The sequence below is a fragment of the Tachyglossus aculeatus genome, chromosome 7, assembly GCF_015852505.1.
Source record: "Tachyglossus aculeatus isolate mTacAcu1 chromosome 7, mTacAcu1.pri, whole genome shotgun sequence".
Lineage (NCBI taxonomy): Eukaryota > Metazoa > Chordata > Mammalia > Monotremata > Tachyglossidae > Tachyglossus > Tachyglossus aculeatus.
In genome coordinates, this window is record NC_052072.1 from 46,686,411 (window position 1) to 46,697,573 (window position 11,163).

General features: G+C 43.0%; 1 protein-coding gene across 5 annotated transcripts in view; it reads left to right on the forward strand.

Annotated features, from left to right (window-relative positions):
- LOC119930553 (nuclear body protein SP140-like) overlaps window positions 1-2,235 on the forward strand; it is a 44,877-nt gene extending 42,642 nt beyond the window's left edge. For all 5 annotated transcript variants that reach the window (XM_038749013.1, XM_038749016.1, XM_038749015.1 and 2 more), the window contains 2 exons: window positions 873-1,016; window positions 1,561-2,235. In XM_038749013.1, the coding sequence (XP_038604941.1) occupies window positions 873-1,016; window positions 1,561-1,659 (243 nt within the window). In that variant the 3' untranslated portion in view covers window positions 1,660-2,235. The remainder of the gene's footprint in view (window positions 1-872; window positions 1,017-1,560) is intronic.
- The last annotated feature ends 8,928 nt before the right edge of the window (window positions 2,236-11,163 follow it).

Below are 11,163 nucleotides of genomic sequence, written 5' to 3' on the forward strand. Positions count from 1 at the left end.
ACCCTTCTTCGCCGGAGTTTATGAAATCAGACCTCTTCCCTCCATGGACCACATGCATCTGTAGCCTTTAGTTTGGAGGATTTCTCCTGGCTTGGGTCTATTCTGAAGGTTTTTCTTGGCTATGACCTTTGATTAGAAAGCAGGTGTCTCGGTACTCAGTTTTATCAGTGCTTCAACCTTTTTCACGGATCACCTTCAGAGCACGCTTTGTTTTTCCTTCAAAATATCATCCATCGTCTTTGGACCGGTTCTAGGAGGAGTGGAGTGATTTTATTTTATGGGCACCATGGAAGCGGACAACACTAATCTGGGGGGCACCTTGCAATAAACTACCTCTTCCCCCCTCCCGCGTTATCTTGAATTGTTGAGGGGGTTTCCCTCGTAGGAGAGAGAGACTGTGGGAGAGCACTCTCTGTCTCAGCTGCAGGCCTGGGCTGCAAAATGTGATGCCCTGTGATGTTCCTCTGAATGGGCTTGAAAAGTCTCCAGTTGAAAAGGAGGGGCCAGGATAAGAAAGGAAGAAAGGGGAAGACACCATCTTTCTACACTTAGTTTAAAAACATAAAGCTAATGCTCTGAGATTTTTCTCACAGAACTACCACTGCCCTGGGGAGAAAGTTCACCAGAGAAATCGGCCCCACAGGGAAGTTCTCAGAGAATGAACTTTAAATTTAGAAACAAATAGTGGAAAAATCACATTTTGGTGCACTCTCCAACCCCATACCCTCTGTTTCCCTCCTGCCTTCCTCGCTTCCTTCCTTCCTCTGTTCTCCATCCCAATTGAGTTTGCTGCTGATGCCGGGAATGACAGGATAGGTTGCTGAGTCGCACGGGGTTTTTCAAGCCTTTTCTTGTCGTCTTTTTCTCCCCAGATTCGAGGCTACTACCAGCATATCGAGGAGCCTATGTGGTTGAATTTGATAAAGGAAAGACTGCATCAGGAGATGTACAACACAGTAGAGGGTTTTGTGCTAGATATGCGTCTAATTTTTAAGAACTGTCGGAAATTTAACAAGGTAAAGTGGCAATTCCTGCTTCTTTCTCATCTCGTCTTCTAGAATTTGAGCCCCACTGAAGTGCTTGTTTTGTTAGAGGGGCTGATCCTGATCATTAAAGATTAGGCAGCCTAGTTTAAATATCTGGGAATCTCCCTGGAAGTGTTTATTCTCTGTCTGCATTTAACAATCAATCACCCTGGATTTGACTAAGGTTTCTGTGACACACGACATTTAATTCAATAGTCTTCCGTGAAAGAGTTGCAGGGCACTTAGACAAAAGGAAATCATTAAATATAATTTCTCTAGGCCTTAGTGAGTCTTCTGATTCTGTTTTGCATGCTACTGTCATCCTACAAGATGAAAATACATGCCACACCTAAGATGTTAATGAGAAATTATCAGTTTTTAGCCCTGGATGGTTTCAGTTCCATGATTCTGATTTATGATACTGCTGGTATTGATGTGGAGGAGACGAAAGTCAGAAAGGCTGAAGAAAAATTTCTAGATTCCATTGTCATGTGATGTTTTTTGTTACTGTTGTTTTATTTGTTTTTTTTTTCAGAACAACAAGTTCGGCCTAATGGGAATTAAACTGAAGAAGATATTTGAGGAGAATTTCAAGCAAGTGTTTTCTATACAGGAAATAGAAGAGACCAGCTAACTGGCTTTTCTCTAGTCTGCGTTCTGGCCAGCCTTAACAATGTTGCGCTGATTTTCATGCACTTTTGTCATTTAAGTGGGAGGTTGGGGCTCCCATATCAGTGCCTACCTACATTTCTGCTTTGGGATATAATCCGCTATAATCAGCTTCACCCTGTTGGGGAAGAGGTGGGTCTAGGCTAAAAATCACTCAGTAATTCTTTTTGCATATTTTACAAATAGCATTTTAAGCTCCATACTAAAAAGCTTCTAGGATCCTTCCCTGGGTGCCAAACCCTTAGCATAAAACTCCTGCTCCTTCCTTTGAAACCGGGCGACCCTCAGTTCTAAGATTGCAAGGGACTTTGGAAATCAGGAAGGGGCCAGTGCTGAAGGAGTGCTGCAACTGTCTGCCCAAATCCCACTTCTCTGCAGGTATTCGAGGGAAAATGGGGAGGGAGAAGTTTGCCCCCAGCAAGCCTCCATATACGATCCCAGGAATCCTCCTGGGTGATTATTCAGACTGATAGAGATGTTTCTTAATAATAATAATAATAATGATAGCATTTGTTAAGCATTTACTATGTGCAAAGCACTGTTCTAAGTTCTGGGGAGGATACAAGGTGAGCAGGTTGTCCCACTTGGGGCTCACAGTCTTCATCCCCATTTTCCAGATGAGGGAACTGAGGCACAGAGAAGTTAAGTGATTTGCCCAAAGTCACCCAGATGACAATTGGCGGAGCCGGGATTTGAACCCATGACCTCTGACTCCCAAGCCCGGGCTCCTTCCACTGAGCCATGCTGCTTCTCTACTTCTTGTGTTGTTCTGCTGAAGGGGATATTTTGATGGCCTAGACCTGTAATTTCCAGGTTGTGGTCTGGATACCATCATCATCATCATCATCATCATTTTTTTAATGTCATTTGTTACGCACTTACCATGTGCCAGGCACTGTACTAAGCACGGGGGTTGATACAAGCTAATCAGGTTGGACTCGGTCCATGTCCCACATGGGGCTCACTGTCTTAATCCCTATTTCACGGATGAGATAACCGAGGTACAGAGAAGTAGTTTGCCCAAGGTCAACCAGCAGATAAGGGCAGAATAGGATTAGAACCCAAGTCCTTCTATCCCTAGGCCTGGGCTCTATCCACGAGGCCAAGCAGCTCCTTGGTCACGTTGCTTCTCTTCCAATCTAATTGTCATGGCCATCTGGGCGGGCAGGCTCACCGGCTATGTATCCACCCCAAAATCTGACCCACGCTTCACAGAAGTAGGGGGGTGAAGTTGTCAGAAGGAGGGGAATACCTGCCAGAGCTATGCCATCAGTAGGAAAAACTTCTGCCCCAAGAATCACCGAGACCATCCCGTGGGGCAGACAGCAGGAAAAGTTGGCTAACGTAGGCGGTGGAGACTGAAGCGATTTTCAAGATGGCAACCTCCGGTTCATCCACGGTGTCTGTGGTGTTGCAATCACTTTAGACATAGATATTTTTGTATGAAGAACTCTGATGTTCAAGAGGCAACGTGCTCCGTCCATCTACTGGCCCTGGAGTGTTTTTTGACCAGACCCAGGCTAGCTTGTTTTTGACCAGAGGCCCCTCCATCATCATCATCCCCAGCAAAAGCATATCATCCTCGTCATCTTCCCTAAGGGATAGCCTGGGTTGAAAGAAGAATTCACTCTCCTCTGGATTCAGTTAATCAAATCCCTCGTTTGTTTTCCATTTCAATAAAGCTTTTCACTCTAGAAGGAAAATTCCTGAAAAACAGGCAGCAAACTAATAGGATGTTCAGGAGATGCCTAACCTGGGGTTGTGAAACATTTGCAGTTTTCAGAAATGATTGCATTTGGGATTCGACATGGTTTTTAAAAGTGCTTCTTAGGCTTCAAGGACAGCCTAGCTATCTCCTTGTTAACTTGGCCAGTCCAGTGTCCTTACTGTATACTTTTTACTTCCATGATGCCTGCCAAAGATAAGCAGGTAGGTTTTACGGAGTGTCTTAAGGAATTTTTAGACCGTAAAAGTATTTTGCAAATTAATGCTCCTTTACAAACAACTGTATGTTTAAAGAAGGGATGGGGAACCCAAATTGAATATCAAAATTTGACCAGAAATTTGAATTTACAGTACTCACATTTAGGCACCGAATGTCAAACAACTACTTAGGCAACTCAAAATGGTGTTTAAATCAGATATACAATACAGGTTTACATCACCTTCCACTGAGGTTAGATTACCGAAAGACCTTGTGGCTGGTAAAACTAAAATCTCCCATATGTGACTCATAATAGACCCTGAAGGAAGAAAACCCTCTCTCCATTCCACGTGCCTCCTCATACTAGTTTTTTTCCTGTGCTGTATCCCCTGGGGCCATGCTGTCTCCATCTTTCTCCCTGGTAAAGGGACACAAAGAAACGAGTGGAGAAGGAACACAGAAATGATTGCCATGCGAACAGTGAGATTGCCAACTGTGGGTGCACTTTAGCCATCCCCTGTTCTGGGCGATTTCTTGGGAAACAAGCAGAATAGACCCCACTCAGGAAAACACTTGTTCATGGGTGGAAGGATGAGAGAGGCAATTCTCCCTATGCCATCCCATCCTGCCCCTGCACAAACATATGAGTTGCGCGTATCCAACCTATTTGCACGCTCTGCACACAGCAAGCACTCAGTAAATACCACTGATTGAGCAACTGATTTAAGAGGTCCTTCAAACAAACACTCATTTTAATATTTTTTGTCATCTCCCCATCTATGTTGAGTGTACTGATGTTTCTTATAGCTTGATCTCAAGAGAACACAGTTATTATTCTTCCAAAAGCTACCACATTTCTTATATCCAGTTTTTGCATTTCTTTTTTTTTCTGCTAAAAAAAATTATGAGAGCTTTGTTTCCAAATAACAGCTATCATCATGAATAATAAAGGATGAACCTGATTGCTGAGAGTTCTGTTTTCACTTCCTTAGACTGCGGGCCCACTGCTGGGTAGGGACCATCTTTATATGTTGCCAACTGTACCTCCCAAGCACTTAGTACAGTGCTCTGCACACAGTAAGCGCTCAATAAATATGACAATTAATGAATGAACTTCCTTTTAAAGCTGAGAGCTGAGTGATAGAGAGGGGGAGGTTAGGGGGAAACTTACCACATCAATGGTCTACTGGAGCCATTAGAGAGAAGGTGTCGGGACACTGACTGTTCTTATTTTCTTTGACATATGCCCGTTAACGGAGTTATAATATTATGATTTGCCTGAAGAAAGAGACTTAGAGGATACTTTGCATGTCTTGAGACCTAGAGCCCCTCTCAGGGTCTTACCTGGAGAGTTTCCAGTATTCTACCAGTCTCAACTAGGGGAGGGAGAGTCAAGCGGAGGCATGTCCATTCCATCGCTAGCTTGGGCAGTGGCTAATGAGTGGAAGGCAACCTGCTACAAGCCAAAGCTCACCTGTGCTGGGCAGCGGCGACATGGGCGAGAATCAAGGATGGAAACTCAAGTTTGCTGCATGGAAAGAGTCCCTCTAGACTGTGGGCTCATTATAGGCAGGGATTGTCCCTCTTTATTGCTGTATTGTATTTTCCCAAACACTTAGTACAGTGCTCTGCACACAGTAAGTGCTCAAAAAATACAATTTAATGAATTAATGAAAAGGAGGCAATAGTAAACCACTTCGGTTTTTTTTTACCAACAAAACTGTATGGATACACTTCCAGAATGATTGCAGATGGAGGTGGGGCATTCTGGGAGAGATGAGTCCAGGGTGGTGCTATGGGATGGAGGTGACTCGACAGCATAATAATAATAATAATAATAATAATAATAACGGCATTTATTAAAGCACTTTGTGCAAAGCACTGGGGAGGATACAAGATTATCAGGTTGTCCCTCGTGGGGCTCACAGTCTTAATCCCCATTTTACAGATGAGGGAACTGAGGCACAGAGAAGGCCCAAGGTCACACAGCTGACAAGAGTCTGAGGCAGGATTAGAACCCATGACCTCTGACTCCCAAGCCTGGGCTCTTTCCACTGAGCCACGCTGCTTCTGCATAAGACAAGACCAGAGACCTAGAGGGACAAAAAGATACAAAGTCTTTGAAGTCTAATTCTCATTTGAGCCTAAGGGACTAGGCTATGCTGCTTCTCTACCCTTTAGTTGCCATTAAATCATTAGCCACTATTCTTTAAGAAAATAACCGTGCAGTGTAGGATCATATATAGGTGTGAACAATAAAATGCCATAAATGCGAGATGGGGAAAGACTGGATGCAATGTAGAGTTGTTATTAAAACCCATCAACTTCTATTTGTTGCTGAATTATACTTTCCAAGCACTTAGTACAGTGTTCTGCACATGGTAAACGCTCACTAAATACGATTGAATGAATGAATAAACTTGTTTCTAAGAACTGGGCAAGGAACATGTCTTCCAACTTTGTTATATTGTACTCTCCCAAGCATTTTGTACAGTGCTCTAAACATAGTAGAGCTCAATGTATACGATTGATTGATTGATTGATTGATTGATTCTGATTTACTGTTCATTGATCAGATCTCTAGAGCTTGATTCTACTTTAGATTCTTGCTGTAAAAAGATGTGCAGAGCATGTGAAGGAGTCAGAGAACAGTGACAAAAATGGCTAAAAGGCTAGAGTAATTCCTTTGAGAAAAGGATAAAGGAAATAGGTTGTTTAGCATGGAGGAGAGATTCAGAATCATTAGGAACTGCCTTCAGTCAGTAAGTCATATTTATTGAGTACTTTCTGTATGATGAGCACTGTACTAAGCGCTTGGGAGAATACAATTTAACAACATATCAGACACATTCCTTGACCACAATTAGCAAAGGGTTTTCATTGGTCAAATTCTGACCAGCTTTTCTCCGTGTTCGCTGAGGTGAACAAGAGAAAACGAGTTGTCATTGCATCCATAGGAAGTTTGGTGGGTCACAGGATGAACAGGCTCCCAAGGGGAAGGAGGAGTTTCCATCCCGGGAGAGTTTAAGAAAAGAAGAGGCATCCATCTGGTGATTTGAGCTTGTTTGAAGGCCAGCCTGGGTTGAACCAGGTAATCTCTCAAGTTCCACCCTATCTCCAGTGTTCAATGATTCTGTAAATGCTTCACATTTATGCATTTATGGCATTGAAGATGGTTCCAGAGCTAATTATTTCTCCACATCAGGGACTGACAAAAGATGTGAAATGGGGAACTGGGAGGGGTGTGGAAAGGAGAAAGGTCCCACGTTAGCAGTGTGCTGCCCCTTTCTAGCCTTCATGGGTAAAAGAAGGCTAACAAAGCACCCCAGAAGGCCATTATCTCGTGTTCTTTCCATCGAGCCCTGCAAAACCATGGGCCTGGCTGAGGGCTGAGGTCCACTCTAGCCTAAGGGTTAGGCTTGGGTCAGAAGCTGAGAAGGTCTTTATATCCTGACCCCTGAGCTAAACCTGTGTCTCCCTTGGTCCTGTCTGAGGACTTTCAATCAATCAATCAATCAATCATATTCATTGAGCACTACCTGTGTCTCCCTTGGTCCTGTCTGGGGACTTTCAATCAATCAATCAATCATATTTATTGAGCACTACCTGTGTCTCCCTTGGTCCTGTCTGGGGACTTTCAATCAATCAATCAATCATATTTATTGAGCACTACCTGTGTCTCCCTTGGTCCTGTCTGGGGACTTTCAATTAATCAATCAATCATATTTATTGAGCACTACCTGTGTCTCCCTTGGTCCTGTCTGGGGACTTTCAATCAATCAATCAATCATATTTATTGAGCACTACCTGTGTCTCCCTTGGTCCTGTCTGGGGACTTTCAATCAATCAATCAACCATATTTATTGAGCACTACCTGTGTCTCCCTTGGTCCTGTCTGGGGACTTTCAATCAATCAATCAATCATATTTATTGAGCACTACCTGTGTCTCCCTTGGTCCTGTCTAGGGACTTTCAATCAATCAATCAATCATATTTATTGAGCACTACCTGTGTCTCCCTTGGTCCTGTCTGGGGACTTTCAATCAATCAATCAATCATATTTATTGAGCACTTGCTGTGTGCAGAGCACTGTACTAAGCGCTTGGAGGAGTACAGTATAACAATATAACAGACACATTCTCTGCTCACAACAATCTTACAGTCCAGAGTGAGGAAATTAGTCTTATCCATCCAGAGAAGTAAACTTGCCCCTCTGCCCTAGTCTCTATAGGCACTATGTGGAACGACAGCAGGATTAGGTTAAATGCAGAAGGATTTATTCCTATATATCAAAAAGGATAATAATAATAATAATTTTGGTATTTGTTAAGCGCTTACTATGTGCCAAGCACTGTTCTAAGCGCTGGGGGAGATGCAAGGTAATAAGGTTGTCCCACATGGGACTCACAGCTTTAATCCCCACTTTCCAGATGATATAACTGAGGCACAGAGAAGTTAAGTGACTTTTTATGGTATTTGTTAAGCGCTTACTCTGTGCAAAGCACTGTTCTAAGTGCTGGAGGAGATACAAGGTAATCAGGTTGTCCCACATGGGGCTCACAGTCTTAATCCCCATTTTCCAAAGGAGGTAACTGAGGCACAGAGAAGTTAAGTGACTTTTTATGGTATTTGTTAAGTGCTTACTATGTACAAAGCACTGTTCTAAGTGCTGGGGGGATACAAGGTCATCAGGTTGTCCCACATGGGGGTCACAGTCTTAATCCCCATTTTGCAGATGAGGTAACTGAGGCCCAGAGAAGTTAAGTAACTTGCCCAAAGTCACACAGCTGATAAGTGGCGGAGCCGGAATTAGAACCCATGACCTCTGACTCCCAAGCCCAGGCTCTTTCCGCCGAGCCTCGCTGCCCAGACGTCTCCCTCACACCACTCAATCAGAATTAGTCTTGGTCCAAAAGAAAATTGAGTGTCAGGTTGAGGTTGGGTTGTACAGTGTTCTGCACATAATAAGTAGTCTCGCTGTCTGAGAAGCAGCGTGGCCTAGTGGCAAGCGCACAGGCCTGGGAATCAGAAGGACCTGGGTTCTAATCCAGCCTCCACCAATTACCCTCTGTGTGACCTTGGGCAAGTCACTTCGCTTCTCTGGCCTCAATTCCTCTTCTGTAAAATGAGCGATAAAACTGGGAGCCCCATGTAGGACAGGGACTGTGTCCAACCTGATAAGCTTGTATATATCCCAGCACTTAGTACAGTGCCTGGCACATAGTAAGTGCTTAACAAATACCATAAAAAAAGTACAAGTGTACAACTGCAAAGGGCCTCCTTCCCAATGGTAATGGCTGAGAATATTTTAAGTGCTTAGAATAGTGCTCTGCATGACGTAAGTGCTCAATGAATAACACCGACTGATTGATCAATCAATCAATGATTGGGAAGCAGCGTGGCTCAGTGGAAAGAGCCCGGGCTTTGGAGTCAGAGGTCATGGGTTCAAATCCCAGCTCCTCCACCTATCAGCTGTGTGACTTTGGGCAAGTCACCTAACTTCTCTGAGCCTCAGTTCCCTCATCTGTAAAATGGGGATGAAGGCTGTAAGCCCCACGTGGGACAACCTGATTACTTTGTATCCACCCCAGTGCTTAGAACAGTGCTTGGCACATAGTAAGCACTTAACAAATACCAACATTCTTATTATTACTACTATTATTGATTGATTGAATTCCACTGATTGCACACTTGTCAAGAACAGACTAGGTCAAGGGGATTTTGAGGTTTTCCTAGCTATAGCTCAAGGCCCCAGTTGGAATGGCTACTTGGCTGGCTTTCAACTGATTTACCCCCTGTCACTCTTCATATGACACTGGAAGCCTTTATGTCCACTATTTTTATATTAAATCCCATGCTTTGCTCAGCTTCTGCTATATCCCGTGGCTCAGAAGCAAGGAGGAGAGAACACAATGGCTCTAGAGTCATGGATAGGGCCAGGGACCATCCAGAAACTCGCTCAGCAACTATATAGGTTCCACAAAATTCTGCAAAGAACCTTTACATATGTGCCCTTCGGGCAACCTTATATTATGTTACATAATGCACACGCAAAGACAGAGGTCAGCAAAGAGTATCTGGAATTCCTTATGGCCATCAGTGACCCACCTGTTCCCATCCCCAAGAAGTTTAAAGAACCATTGGCAATAAAGTTTGTCATGTCACTCATTTTGCTAACTGTAGTAATTGGGATTTTAAAGAATTAGCCTTTCATTCACCTAAAAAGTTATTGTCTATGTCCATTTGGAAGAGGCTATTCCTAGTAAGCTTTGCAGAACAGGATGTTTCTGTTGATTTTTCTACTACAGATTTCAAAGGTTTCCGACCGAGTTGTTGAGGTCATATTTGTGGATTTTAAAAATAACCACAGGCACCGTGGAAAGTCCATAAATTCTACAGGAAGCTCTGTGTTGATAGTACCAAACAATATTAATCACACCACGGTATCTCCTCACACCACCTGAGCTGGCTTTTTCGTAACTGGACTTTGAGAAGTAGGCACCTTTAAAAGAGGGATAATCCAACTGATCTTTTTTTAGAAAGAAATCCCAGGCTTCTGACTCATGTCTCACATTCTGAACTCTCTCTGTAGCTCTTTCTGTGAGTAATAAGCCATGAATGAACTGAAGTGGAAAAAGAAATTTAAGACCCAAAGTATTGGGAAATACACCTTTTGGGAAACTTTGGACAATACCGTATTTACATGCGACAAAGCCAAGTATGTCCACACTCGGATTACTGCCCTTGTTCAGGATGATTCATTCTTCCATTTGAAAGCAGAACTGGTTCCATAAAATACTGCTTGATTTATGTACAAGGAGACCTGCATTTTCGCATGCCTTGATTTCCAGGTTTAAATTTGGAAACATATTGTCCCTTATTCCCTTGTTTTCTTTAACCAGAAAAGAATTCCTAGAAAGGGAAATCCACCACAAAGGAGTAATATCTGAGCCCAGCTGTGTGGTGTCTTGCATATAGTGATAATAGTCATCAACATCATCCTTATCGAGTATCATTCATTCATTCATTCAATCGTATTTATTGAGTGCTTACTGTGAGCAGAGCACTGTACTAAGCGCTTGAGAAGTACAAATCAGCAACATAACATTAGGTCCCTGAGATTGAGCAAGACAATACAGATTTATATAGACAATATAGTACACTACCTATTGAAATGATCCTAAATGATTTATAGTACAATAGTTCTATATTATAATACATGATAATATAATATGTGTATAAATACTCCACTTCCATTTTCTTCAAGGCTCAGTTCTGGGTTCTCCCTCTATTCTCCATCTAATAATAATAATAATAATAATAATAATAATAATAATAGCATTTATTAAGTGCTTACTATGTGCAAAGCACTGTTCTAAGCGCTGCGGAGGTTACAAGGTGATCAGGTTGTCCCACGGGGGGCTCACAGACTTAATCCCCATTTTCCAGATGAGGTAACTGAGGCCCAGAGAAGTTAAGTGACTTGCCCAAAGTCACACAGCAGACATATGGGGGAACCGGGATTAGAACCCATGACCTCTGACT